This window comes from Setaria italica, chromosome IX, assembly GCF_000263155.2.
Source record: "Setaria italica strain Yugu1 chromosome IX, Setaria_italica_v2.0, whole genome shotgun sequence".
Lineage (NCBI taxonomy): Eukaryota > Viridiplantae > Streptophyta > Magnoliopsida > Poales > Poaceae > Setaria > Setaria italica.
The window spans coordinates 13883155-13897273 of NC_028458.1; the positions used below are offsets into that span (position 1 = coordinate 13883155).

General features: G+C 46.0%; 2 protein-coding genes across 2 annotated transcripts; both read right to left on the minus strand.

The window, feature by feature from the left end:
* Positions 1 to 4332: 4332 nt before the first annotated feature.
* On the minus strand, positions 4333 to 8498 carry LOC101771609 (probable serine protease EDA2). The gene is made up of 14 exons (XM_004982573.4): positions 8118 to 8498; positions 7891 to 8016; positions 7631 to 7786; positions 7348 to 7530; positions 7116 to 7232; positions 6981 to 7034; positions 6828 to 6899; positions 6385 to 6490; positions 5997 to 6093; positions 5604 to 5698; positions 5440 to 5514; positions 5216 to 5299; positions 4876 to 4984; positions 4333 to 4779 (listed from the first exon to the last, which is right to left on the minus strand). The coding sequence occupies exons 1-14, from the start codon at positions 8262 to 8264 to the stop codon at positions 4773 to 4775; spliced, it is 1428 nt and encodes a 475-aa protein (XP_004982630.1). The 5' UTR covers positions 8265 to 8498; the 3' UTR covers positions 4333 to 4772.
* Positions 8499 to 8793: 295 nt separating this feature from the next.
* LOC101772010 (probable serine protease EDA2) lies at positions 8794 to 14119 on the minus strand. The gene is made up of 14 exons (XM_004982574.3): positions 13761 to 14119; positions 12876 to 13001; positions 12555 to 12710; positions 12289 to 12471; positions 12076 to 12192; positions 11456 to 11509; positions 11304 to 11375; positions 10983 to 11094; positions 10740 to 10836; positions 10426 to 10520; positions 9876 to 9950; positions 9668 to 9751; positions 9391 to 9489; positions 8794 to 9193 (listed from the first exon to the last, which is right to left on the minus strand). Exons 1-14 carry the CDS (start codon positions 13980 to 13982, stop codon positions 9141 to 9143), a joined length of 1545 nt encoding a protein of 514 aa, XP_004982631.1. The 5' UTR covers positions 13983 to 14119; the 3' UTR covers positions 8794 to 9140.

Here is a 14119-nt window from a genome sequence, read left to right on the forward strand (position 1 = left end):
ATTCCTTCCTCTCTCAGCTCTTCTCCTCTCTCCCTCACTCTCTCATCTTCCTCTCTCCCTCTCCCTCTCCACCACTAGCCCCCTCCCTCCCTCCCCGGCCTCCCCTCTCCTCCCCCCTCCGCTCGTCCCTCACCTCGTGCCTGAGACGAGGAGCGTCAGCGGGGCGAGGCGTGGCAGCGGCGGCCTTCGGGGCGGGCACGGTGGGGCGATGACGGCGGGCGCGGCGGAGGAGGTGGAGGAGGGGCAAGATGGCAGCGGCGCAGGAGGTGGAGGAGCGGCGGAGGGCCGGCGGCGGGGTGCATCCGGTGGAGAGGGCGGTGGAGGAGGAGGATGGCGCGATGTATCCAGAGGAGGATGGCGGGGTGGAAGAGGAGGATGGGGCGGTGGAGGAGGAGGAAGCCGCCGGCGGAGGGGGCCGGCAGCGGGGGTGGCGGGGTTGAGGAGGAGGAGGGAGGAGGAGGGTTCGGCAGTGGGGGAGGGCTGGCGGCGGCGGTGGAGGGGGCCAGCGACGGGGAGGGGTGGCAAGGTGGGGGCGGAGCTAGCGGGGGATTCAAATTTTTTTAGTTTTTAACACCCTCGAGTACCGGTTATTTCAACTGGTACTAGAGAACCCCCTCTAGTACTGATTGGCCAGTACCGGTTGACCAACCGGTACTGGAAGGGGGTTCCCAACTGGTAGTAGATCCACTTTTTCTAGTAGTGCTAGCTCTGAGCAGCCAGGATCTATGCATGCACGCAACCAAATACGCTCCACTTGCATGCAGTCAGCTGAGTTAGAAGAGGTCTCGTTCATTAAGGGAGTGATTGGTTGCTCGAATATGGTTTAGCCAGGCCTGCGGGATGCAACATCGAGCTGTTTGATTACCTGGACGGTGAGTTGGACCTGGACCGTGGATGCAAAATGATCTTTCCGGCCTGGCTTAGCGGAAACAAAAATCATTTTCATTTCTCGTGAGCCTAGCTGGTGTAGTGCGTCTCCCTAGCATGCGTATGACTGAAATACTCTAGATGCGTACAACTAGCTAGCCAACCAATCATTAGCTCTGAGCAGCCAAGATCGATGCATTCATGCAACTAAATACGCTCCACTTGCACGTTCATTTAGGGAGTAATTGGTTGCTCGAATATGGTTCAAACCAGGCCTGCGGGATGCAGTGTCAAGCTGTTTGGTCACCTGGATGGTGAGTTGGACCTGGATCCGTGGATGTAAAATGCTCCTTCCGACCTGGCTCCGTGGAAACAAAAATCAATTCTGTTTCTCGTGAACCTGGCTAGCGCAGTGCGTCTCGCTAGCATGCATATGACTGGAATACTTTATGTGCGTGCAACTAGCTGGCCAACCAGGCCAACCAATCACTAGCTCTGAGCAGCCAGGATCTATGCATGTGCTCAACCAAATACGCTCCACTTGCATGCAGTCAGCCTGGTTAGGAGAGGCCTCGTTCATTAAGGGAGTGATTGATTGCCCGAATATGGTTTAGCCAGGCCTGCAAGATGCAACATGGAGCTATTTGGTCACTTGGATGGTGAGTTGGACCTGGACCGTAGATGCAAAATTACCCTTCCAGCCTAGCTCTGCGGAAACAAAAATCATTTCCGTTTCTCATGAGCCTAGCTAGTGCGGTGCGTCTCGCTAGCATGCGTATGACTGAAATACTCTAGGTGCATGCAACTAGCTGGCCAACCTATCACTAGCTCTGCGCAACCAAGATCTATACATGCACGCAACCAAATATGCTCTACTTGCATGCAGTTAGCCTGGTCAGGAGGGGTCTAGTTCATTTAGGAAGTGATTGGTTGCCTGAATATGGTTGAACCAGGCCTGCAGGATGCAACATCGAGCTATTTGGTCACCTGGATGGTGAGTAGGACCTGGACCGTGGATGCAAAATGACCCTTCTAGCCTGGCTCCGCGGAAACAAAAATCATTTCCGTTTCTCACGAGCCTGACTGGTGCGGTGAATCTCGGTAGCATGCGTGTGACCGAAATACTCTAGGTGCATGCAACTAGCTGGTCAACCAATCACTAGCTCTGAGCAACCCAGATCTATACATGCGCGCAACCAAATACGCTCCACTTGCATGCAGTTAGCCTGGTTAGGAGAGGTCTAGTTCATTTAGGGAGTGCTTGGTTGCCCGAATATGGTTCGAACCAGGCCTGCAGGATGCAGTGTCAAGCTGTTTGGTCACCTGGACGGTGAGTTGGACCTAGATCCGTGGATGTAAAATGCTCCTTCCGACCTAGCTCCGTGGAAACAAAAATCAATTCCGTTTCTCATGAGCATGGTCGGCACGGTGCGTCTCGCTAGCATGCATATGACTGGAATACTCGATGTGCGTGCAACTAGCTGGCCATCCAATCACTAACTCTGAGCAGCCAGGATCTATGCATGTACGCAACCAAATACGCTCCACTTGCATGCAGTCAACCTAGTTAGGAGAGGCCTTGTTCATTAAGGGAGTGATTGGTTGCCCAAATATGGTTTAGCCAGGCTTGTGGGATGCAACATTGAGCTATTTGGTCAGCTGGACGGTGAGTTGGACCTGGACCGTGGATGCAAAATGACCCTTCCAGCTTGCCTCCGCGGAAACAAAAATCATTTCCTTTTCTTGTGAGCATGGCTGGTGCGGTGCGTCTCGCTAGCATGCGTATGACTGAAATACTCTAGGTGCATGCAACTAGTTGGCTAATCAATCACCAGCTCTGAGCAGATAAGATCTATGCATGTGCACAACCAAATACGCTCCAGTTGCATGCAGTCAGCCTGGTCAAGAGGGGTCTGGTTTATTTAGGGAGTGATTGGTTGCTCGAATATGGTTTAGCTAGGGCTGCAGGATGCAACGGCGAGCTGTTTGGTCACCTGGATGGCGAGTTGGACCATGATCTTACAGCCAGGCATGCGGGATGCAACTTCGAGCTGTTTGGTCACCTGGATGGCAAGTTGGACTTGACTCCGTGGACGCAAAATGCCCCTTCTGGCCTAGCTACGCGGAAACGAAAATCAATTCTGTTTCTCGCGAGCCTAGCTAGCACGGTGTGTCTCGCGTATGCACTGAATACTGCGCGTGCAACTAGTTGGCCAACCAATCACTCTAAGTAGCCAGGAACTATGCATGCACGCAACCAAATACGTTGCATTTGCATGCAGGCAGCCAGGCTTTATTCATTTATGCGAGCCAGGCTAGGTTGCTTCAACCACAATCACGCCCTTATGCGAGCGTTGCAACCATCCCATCACACCCTAACGGTAACAGGATATGTCGTAATTTTCCAAATATATTTGAATTTAGGCATCAATTTATTTATGAATGGTTGGAGAACTCGCCACGGCTATTCGAAACCACCTTCACATGAGACTAGTGAGGTGGAAAAGGATATTGCCATATTTATGGCGTCCAACTTTAGTCAAACTCGCCTAACTTTATGACGCGGCAACAACATATTGTCGGCCATACATCTATGGGTCCATCGGGAGGTTTGGACATTCCTACAATACAGGATTGTACACTAAGATGTATCAGACATTGAGACTACGGTGCAGGACAATGTGGTCTACGTGGCGGACAAGAACTAGTCAAGGACTAGCAAACTACTCGTAACAATTAGAATAGGACTCTCTGGTCATATCCGACTAGTACTCTTGTACAACAACCGACCTATAACCCTACCCCCAACGACGAGGCAAGGACCCCTCCAAACATCTCATCAATCAATACAATCCAACCAACACATAAGACATATGATATTACACGACATAAGCGGCCCGAACCTGTTTAAATCGTGTGTTCGAGTTCACCTTTGAGTTCCTGGTCTTCGACGAGCCCCACGCACAAAACACTACCTCGGGTACCCCCTCGGTAGGTTGCCGGATCTAAACACCGATAGCTGGCATGCCATGTAGAGGATCACGCTAAAGATCCACTGGCGAACTCGATGGCTCCAGTTATCATTAAGCCCACCATCGCGTTCGAAGAAGGCGCAACGTTCATCTTCAGCTCCTAGGTCTGCGTGGCGCCGGAAACTTCCACCGCCACATCGCGTCGGCCCCGAAGGAGAAGCAGTACGGCATCGATCTCCATCGCCAAGCTTTGGAGGATTTTTGTTGAAAAATTCAACGAAATTTTTGACCTCTTCCGAGTCCGAGATTCTAGGGGCAAGTCCGAGTACAACTCGACCTCTCCCATCAGTCGAACTGGTTCCCACGAGTTGGTGCTCGAGCTATCGTGCGAATCGGTCTACAACACAAGTTGGTTCCCGTTCCCGTTCGGACTTCGCAACGCGGCACCGTCTACCGAGCTTCCTTGTACATATCCAAATCCGACTCGGATTCGATCGAGGACTTCGACTACTGTTTGGATCCGGATAAGGAGATTTCGTTATCAGATCCGCAGCAGGGCTTGGTAATTATATCTACTCCATAAGGCAGATTCATCTACTCCGGATAAGGAGGCTTCACGGCGTGTTTGGAAAAAAAAAAGATGAATCTTTGTAATAGTCTGTCCTGCCTTCTTTATCTCCGCTTCGGTGTGGAAGAGGTTCTCTGATCTGACAACTTGTCCAAAGTAGTTCGTCCTACTCCTACCCCGTTTCTGCATCCGAATATCGTCCATATGCATCTTATGACGTAGAAGCTGCGCATCTGGAAATGCACATAGCCGTAGTCAAGACTCCAGAATAGCTATGTATTGCAACACGAGATTCCTCCAGGATCTGCAAACCTCCGCTCCCCTCTTTTCCCCAACGGAATAGCTACTGTAACTGTAAACCGTCGTCACACCCTGCGTCAGTAAAGGATAGCGGATCAGAACTCAGAAGTTGCCAAGTAGGAATGAGATGGACTGCGCCCCCTCTAGAATGTAGCTAGAAATCCATACCCTGACGCGGATGGTTTTTGGCATTGCGATAACCACAGGTCCATGTGCTTGGCGATCTGCTCCCTTACTGCATTGACTGCTGCGGGAGATGAGCAGTTTGAGGAGTCCCCTGATCAGTGCATGACAAGTGAGGATTCTCATCTGAATTGGTGATACATCAAGAGGTTAATTAATCATAAAATTTTCGTATAAACTACCCTGCCAACACTAGATTACTATAGCGCGGTAGGAGTAGGCAAAGAAAGTAGGTTATTGGATTTTCCTGGCCATCAAGGTCACTACTCCTATATTGTACTGCAAGCGTAGCAAACTTTATGGGACGCTAATTATTTCAATCTACCTTCAATCCTGAAAGGGCTTTGAGGACAACCCCTCAAATCAGTGCCATGTCCGCAATTGCTGCATTTCATTAGGTACGACGGCACTGCACGTGTTGTGGGACATCTATTAGTACAAAAAGTCCATTATCTAAAAGAAACTACAGAGAGTGAAATAAATAGTCCAGATTTTTATGGCTAATGGACACAGAACAAGGAACATCATATAGAATTTTGGGGGACTCACTGCCTTTTGACGATTTCTGCTTGGAGGCATGACGCCATGGATCTTGGGAGCCGTTTGTAAGCACAATTTTAGAAGCTGCACAGTGTTGAAAAATTGAAAGAGCACAAATGCGGTCACACCAGAAACATTCAACAGAATCAAAACTAGTATCTAGAGAGACATACCAGCGATTCTTGTGCCTCCGTAATACAAGTTTGTCATGAACACATCAGGATAAACGCCTTCCCCAAAAACATTTCTGCATAGGTCCAAATGGTACCTGAAGGTACAGAAAGTGAAAGAAGCATGAATGTTATACATGAACATGCTTGGTTGTCAACATACAAGGAAAATATGGACTTATGCAGTACTAGTGCATTAGCAGATGACTAATACGGAAAAGTACAGAGCAATCTGTATGCTCATGCTACTCCAATCCAGTATATGTGACCCAGACATGAAATGTTGAAGTCATTGTAAACATGATTCTGAGTAATCAGAACATGTTCATAGAGAGGTACCCAAAACTTTGTTAGATAAATCAAAACACGTAGAAGAACAAAAGTAGCAATTATTACCTCGTATCGATCCTTGCAGAACGAACGCTATCCGTTTTGGGTGCGATTTGAAAAAAGGCAACCTCACTGCAAACTTGGAACCACCAGAGCCTAGAACCTAAAAGAAATTGTAATGTGAACAAGTACTTGCAGGCTTGCAGCTATGTAGATTCGAACAACAAATAGGAGATGTCAGAATATTTCACTCTGAGCTCTCAGATGTGTCCACACTTTCTAACTTTTGTGAAAGAAAAAAAGTAAATATATTTCATGATGAATCCAATTATACTTATTTGGTATCATAAATATTGGTACTTCTTTTTATACTTGGTCAAATTTAAGATAGTTTGATTTTGGACAAATATAAAAGAGCACTCTTTTTGGGACAGAGAGAGTAGATCATCATTACTGGAATCATTGGGAGTTGTGTCCTTCAAATATTCCTGATCATATGAAGATGGTGGTGTCTCCATTTCTTTGATGTAATAATCTTTCACAAACTGAGCATATGCTTCCTGCAAAACAAGTACGAGGAAGATCAAAAAAGAAGCTTCAAAAAGTGACGAAACAATAGACAAAAGTCATGCATTTGGTCATCCATCGATGAGTTGCCTGAAGAATTTTTACTTAAATGGTAAAAAAATGTTTTTCCCCTCTTCATAGATTGAAGTACTTTACTTTTCATATTGTCCTATTCACTTATTTTTCTAGTGGTGCTCTTGGGGGCATTGAACTAGTAATGAAAGTTAAAATAGAAAATATGTAGAGTTATTTCTTGATCTCTCCTCCTGTCTTCCAGCAGGATTGTGCAAAAAATCTAAGTTATGATTACAGAAGGAGAGGTACATGTACCACCAAGTTTTTCCTGCTCTTCTTTGCATTTATTAGTGGAGAGCACACGGAGTCTGGATCCCCATACTGGAACTGCAGAATAGCATTATTTCTCACATACCACAAAAGATATTTTAATAGCAGCAATATAAAAGAAATATACATTACACGTACCGTCGTCGCTGCCGCATCTGCCAAGAAGAAGAGGAAGTCACCATCATTTTTCAACTGCATACAGGGTACAAATATAGCATCAGGAAGTTGAAGTACGTTAAATTGGCATCAACTTGTTAAGCAGAGTCAGTTTACCGCCTGTGCTGAAAACAGAGCCTTCACCGAGCGGCTGTCCGTCCGGAGCTGTTCATCAACAAGTTTCGTTATTTCCTGAAGGACAGCTTTGCACTCAGGCCCAGCCGACTCTCCAACCTACATAAAGATGATCATATATTCATACGGAAACCTGAAACTAGGTAAAAGTACATAGACCAGATAGAATTAGTATGTGCCGACTCCATCTATGCCCGTACTACCAGGTACTAACCTGCTTGTCAAAGGCAGTGTAATTGTACACCGCCCGTACCACCCCTGAGCTCGCAAGGCTCCCACATGTCAGGTGGGGGAACTTGAGCCTGAACCAGGCGCTGAGAGCGCCGGAGTAGGAGACCCCGATGACGAACCAAGGATTATCAAATCCCGTGCGGTTGTACCTAGCATTCAAGGATTCCTACGGGAGAACAGGGAGAATGACACATGGTTCAGGACAAGGAACAGTACTTACTGAATGTCCGAAGTACAGAATTCAGCAAACACAGTGTCAACGCAACCTGGTAGTACTGGCGGAAGACGGCGAGGTCGAACAGGGCCTGCTTCGACGACAGGAACCTCAGGTTCTCGGTAGTGAGCCGCTTGAACGGGGAGCTCTTGCCGTAGTACCGGTGCTCCGGCGTCACCACCGCCGCGCCGAACTTCTTGGCGAGCACCTGAGCAGACAAACATACGAACCCAAGCGCAATCGTTCAGCACGTGCTGTGTCTGTGTGTGTGGCAGTGGCAGTGCGAGAGTGCGCGAGCGCGATGCGACTCACGGCCAGGTAGTCGTTGGGGATGCCGCCGCAGGCGGACTCGCCGCAGATGCGGAGGAAAATCGGGCCGCCGGGGGCGCGGTGGTAGTCCAGGAACTCGAAGTATCGCTGCTTGAACCGCCGGTGGTCCTGCGAGCCGCGGCCGGCATGAGCGACGGCGGGGATCGTTCCCGGGACTGTTTCGTAACCCCACGGCTGGGAGCTGGAGAACGGAGAGGGAGTTGACTCACAGTGGGCGAGAAGTGGTCGAGGCGCTGGTTCATCCACCGCTCGTCCTTGGTCAGGTACCTGCTGCCGCTGCCGCCGCCGGCCTCGGCGGCGCGCGCGAGGAGGAAGGCTAGGAGGAGGGAGACGAGGCGAGCGCGAGACCCCATCATCGCCTCCCGATTCTCCGGCTGAAACTGAAAATTCCCTTCCGTTCAGGTGGTGGTTACGGCCACGGGGGACAGCGCGGCCTGACGATGGCGCAGGTGGCACGCTGGCTCGAACTGCGCGAGCGAGCAGAGTGGCCTAATCGGCGGCACCGGATAGTCGTAAAAAAACCATTGATTCTGTCTAGTGGAGTTTTCTTCTTTTTTTTTTCTCACGAGAAGTGTCAGCTTTCGGCGTCCATGCCGACTGCCGAGGCACCGTACCTGCTCTTGTTCATCACTACCGGATCTTTGTTCGTGCCTTCCGGCGTCACAACGAACACTTGTTCTTTCATGAAACTCTGATGTCACGGATAACTTAGCAAGGAATCACATCCTCTAACAGAATGATCGTGGCACTTGCATAATAAGATTAAGAGGTCACTCCATCAGACCATCACCTTGGCTTACAGGTTTCCAGATTTCATCAGAAAGCTACGTCCAAGAAGGGTATGCGCCAGATGCATATAGTATATTGTATTAACGAACTTGTCAGTATGCTTATAAGCCGGCTGAAAAGCTGAAACGGCTGATTTATTATGAGAGAAAAACACTGTTCGGTGACTGATAAGTTGAAGCAAACAGAGCCTACATGTATCCTGGTAACGTCAGTACAGATCAACGCATCCGAGCCCAAAAGGTGGGCATCTCTCACGTCTGAACTCTGCAGGCATATCCCAAGATGCCGAGAGCCACCTGTTTTATTTATTTGCCACCAGCGGATCATTCATCAGTCTATTGTTTACGCAAACGGTATACTGCAGTCTGCAGTACAGCAAAAGCCCAACCAGATCATATTTGCCTTGGCCTTGCAACCCTATGCCTATAGCTCGCACAGATTTATCAAATAGTAGCGAGGTTCCATCTGCTTCCCAGCAATGGCCCCTTGTCATGTCCTGAAAATGCAGATAGAGCAACAATGTTTTAGGCCAAAACTGAAGGATTGAATTGGAGGTGCTGCAGCTAGCCACCACGGTCCTTTTGATAATGCAAAGGCCCAGAGGAAATGTTAGAGCCATTAGATAGAAACTATCAAGGACAATTCAGAACCACAATAGTTCAGTGGCAGAACACCCACATAGACCAAACTAACCTCGCTCTTGACATTCCGATAACCACAGATCAATCTGATCGACAATCTGTTTTCTTACTTTGTTCAGAGCTTCTGGAGATGAACACTTGGATGAATCACCTGGTGGGCATAGAATACAAAAGGCTCAAATTTAGGGGTCACATGCATTTTATAAACAAGCTATGGAACTGAAACTAAGTTAATCCTTGGATGGCACAAATGAAAGCAGAAATTGTAATAAACAAAAACCCTACTATGCTCAAGCATAGTTTCAATAAAAGTTGGATGATGAGTCTACCTTCAATATTTGAAGGAGCTTGAGGGCATCCAGAGAGATCACTGCAATGTCCGCAGTTCTTGCACTCAATTAAGTATGATGGCACTGCAGGCACAGCAAAACTTTCATAAGCATACTAGTAGCATCAGAATATACTGGATAAGAATAGTGTATATATATGAAACAGGAAAATGGTGACAAAATGACATATAGAACTAAAAATACTCACATTCTTCTGATGATTTCTGCTTAGAAGCATGGCGCCATGGGTCTTGAGAGCCATTTGCAAAAACAATTTTAGAACCTGCAGGCATGTGGTTTATTAATTTCAAATACGTGAACCTTTGAACAGCAGATACACTACTGTGGAAGTCAAACCATATATCTGAATAATTGTGCCCAGACCATTGCACACAATTGGATATTCACAATATCAATTTAGAGATTGTTAGTTATTACTATCGGAAAGTTTCTAGTGTGGCAAAAATAGGGGCTATTAGCACTGGAGATAATGGAGTGTGAGGCTACTCAGCTCTTTAGTTGTTCCTTTATGAATGCCCACTGATCCTGACCTCACAATACTGATGTGTTAATGACACAATGATAGTACTATCTCGTAAAAATAAATAGGTGGTGTAAACCTCAAAAGAAGAAGTCATGGTAAATCCCCATTATTCACCTTTTCCAAAGCGAGAGATAGCTCAAATTACAAGATCAAGCAAAGCAAAATGACACAAGCTAATAACTCAAGAACTGAACCAATAACTTATAGGCCATACCTGCAATTTTTGTGCCTCCATAGTATAAGTTTGTCATGAAGACATCAGGGTAGACTCCTTCCCCAAAAACATTTCTGCACAAGTCCAAATGGTACCTAGAAACAAGGCAACGGAAAGGGTGCAAATGAATACAAAGTCTAGAAATGCAATCACATTAAAAAGAAGACACAAGATCCTAGTTGCTAGACTGACAAATTTTCAAAAAAAAAAACAGAGAACTTTCAACTGATGTGATGGTGCAGCTTAACAGTAGATAAGTAAAAGGACACTTGGTAGAGACAAAAGGTGTGACTGAGCAAAGTATATCTACTAACCTTGTGTCAATCTTTTGGGAGCGGACACTATCATTTTTTGGTGCCACCTGGAAAAATGCAACCTCACTGCAAACTTGGTACCACCACAGTCTAGAGGCTAAAGAAAACCAATAGTCAAACGCATGGTCAATTCAAATTAAATAATGTTCAGATAACATTAACAATAGCCACGCACACAGTTCCATTCAAAACTCTTAAAGCATGATAGTATTTGGTAACAGTAAATATCGGCGTTATCATTACAGGATTCAGCAGCAGGAGGAGTTGTGTTCTTCAAATACTGTTGATCATACGATGCCACTGATGCCTTAAATTTTCCAATGTAATAATCTTTCACGTAACTAGCGAATGTTTCCTGCATGATAACAGTTATTAGATTACGAGAAAGTTTGCTAGCACGACTGAAATAAGAATCAAGGCCTACAAGGAATTATCATGTGCTTGCTAACAACAAACACTTTTCGAAAAGGGAAAAATCAGCAACTTAGTCACCAGATTTTGATTCTTGAAAACTGTTACCCTTCACAACCCTGTTTTCAAATAATGGTACTACTTAGTACTTACCACCAAGTCTGTCCCGTTCTTCTTTGCTTCAACTAGCGGGGAGCACAAGACATCAGGATTACCATATTGAAACTGCAAATGACATCAGCTCTCATTACTGCAATTGCTTTCAACAAACCATAAGGTCAAAAATAGATGTACACGGAGCATACCGCAATAGCAGCAGCATCTGCCAGTAAGTAGAGGAAGTCACCATCATTTTCTAACTGCAAGTAAGCAAAACAAATGCATGAATCTTATATAACAAATCCAAGGAGCTAAGTCAACAATCACAAAATAACCTACAAGCAGTCTTGGCAGCACATCTAGAAGTTTAAGCATGTGTTCTAGATGCATATATGAAACATTCAAACTTTAAATAAGAAATAGGCTTAGGTAGGATAGATAAGTTGGACACATCACAAAAAGAGATGTCTCCGTAGTCTTATGAGCATGCAATTCTTCTATGGACTTCTAAACGGGTAGCTAATAACAGCAGCTTGGAAGTGTTCAGACTAACCCATTATGTGATATGATGTCTAAAGAAGAAAATAAGTGAAGGAGATATTGCTATATATATTGAAAAATGCAGGCTCGATTCAGCACCACAACCATGTACCTTTCAAATTAGCATTGTCCTCTTCAAGCATACCAAACCATCAACATAATATGTAAGTTTATTCGGAGAGAGCATACATGAAAATTAAAAAGGAAAAAAAACTAATAGTTGCGAACGAGACAGGATTGAAAAGTTGTCAAAGCTGAAGCAATACACATATCATAAATGGATTACCTTTGCTGCTCCAAACAACTGCTTAACTGAGTTGCGGCCAGACTGAAGCTGCCCATCAACAAGTCTTGTTACTTCTTGAAGTGCTTCCTTGCATTCAGGACCAGCAGACTCCCCAATCTACATAGATGTAAATCATATACGGAAGTAGAACTTTAGGTGCAAATCAAAGTGTTAACTTTTAATGCACAAATCACAGCCTGCTCCTTCACTAACCTGTTTGTCGAAATCAGTAAAGTTGTAAACAGCAAGAACAACTCCTGAGCTTGCAAGACTTCCACATGTCAAGTGAGGAAACTTCAATCTGAACCAAGCACTGAGTGCTCCAGCATATGACCCTCCAAAAACAAACCAAGAACTGTCTGCCCCAGAACGATTATACTTGGCATTTAAGGTTTCCTTCACATGGCAGAAATAAAAGCTCAGAACAAGTGGGTGCACACATTTGGACATTGACAGGTAATATAACCACATATGCAGACCTGATAATATTGGCGGAAAACAGCAAGATCAAATAAAGCCTGCTTTGATGACAAGAACCGTAGATTTTCTGTTGTCAAACTGTCAAAAGGAGAACTCTTTCCATAGTATCGATGCTCAGGAGAAACCAGTGCAGCACCAAATTTCTTTGCCATCACCTAATTACACAATCCATCCACATGTATGTTATCTAACAGCTGGATAATAAATTACAGCTCACAGCTAAGCCTAGAGTAAATTACAAATCATGTATAGAGTATGCAAATATAGAATGTCTAGTCATTTAACTCAAAGAGGTGTGATTGTATACTCATCAAACTCACAGCTAAGTAGTCATTGCTTATCCCATTGCACGAGGCTTCTCCACAGATATTTAGGAAGATCGGCCCATTTGGAGCTCGGTAGTAGTCAAGAAATTCATAGTAACGCTGCTTGAATTGCCGATGGTCCTGCACATAAAAAAGCATATAAATCCCTGGTCCATTCCATGGATACAACAAACAACATCCGTGTTTTCTTCTGGGTAAAATACTGCTGAGATAGCAATACCAGGTTACAATCAAAGCTTCACAACATGAAACATTGTGACTCGAAACTGAATCAGCTGAGAAACAGGGAATTGCAAAATAACCACGTGCTTTGCAGCAGACAAGAGTCTCCCAGTAATTAATGCTTCATTGGATAAAAATGTGATAGGTAAAAAGGTGGACTAAAATTCAATTCGTATAGCAAGTACATCTCTACTCACAAATTTCACAGATCAGAGAACCCACATAATGCTTTAAGAAAAAGCATGAAATAGATAAGATTGTGCATCTTATCCCAACACTTATCGATTAATACATCATCACGTACAAGGAAAGGAAGATCCATTGGTTGTTCTAAACTCTAATTCTAAGGTGGCATGACGTGCACGTGAGCAAGAAAAAATGGTATAATCGAAGGCATTCAAGATGATTCACAAAATCTAGGAAGGTTTTAGCATTTCAATTTGAAAAAAAAAATCAAAGCTGTACACTGTGATGTGCCAGCAGAAATTCTCTGAAGGTTCCCTAATTTGGAACGTTCTCGTACTGGTACGGTGCTCTGCTACCGGCCTACAGTCCCAGATAGGAGAGACCTTCGTACGATCCCAATAGTCCCCCCAAGTCCCGTAAAACGACCTTCAACATAAATTCGGAGAGAACGCATCGATTCGCAGTGGATACCGTGGGGTTGAAGTGGTCGAGGGTTTGGTCCATCCACCGCTCGTCCCGCGTCAGGTAACGGTCCGCGCCGCCGAGGAAGCCCTGTCCCCCTCCCCCGGCGGACGGCGGCGGGAGCCAGAAACTGACGGACTCGCCGCCTCGCGCGAGCATGAGGAGGAAGGCGGCGGTGGCAGCGAAGAGGCGCGCCGCAGCGGTCGCGACGCGGGCGGAGCCGGACCCCATTGCCGGCGCTTCCGTTTCGCTGCTTGCTGTTGTGTCCGGTGGTGGGATCACTGGGATGGATGAGAATGGAAGGGGGCTTGCGTTTGGAGCTTTCGATGCAAGGCAAGCAAAGCAAACGGGAAGAAGCGTTGAGCGAA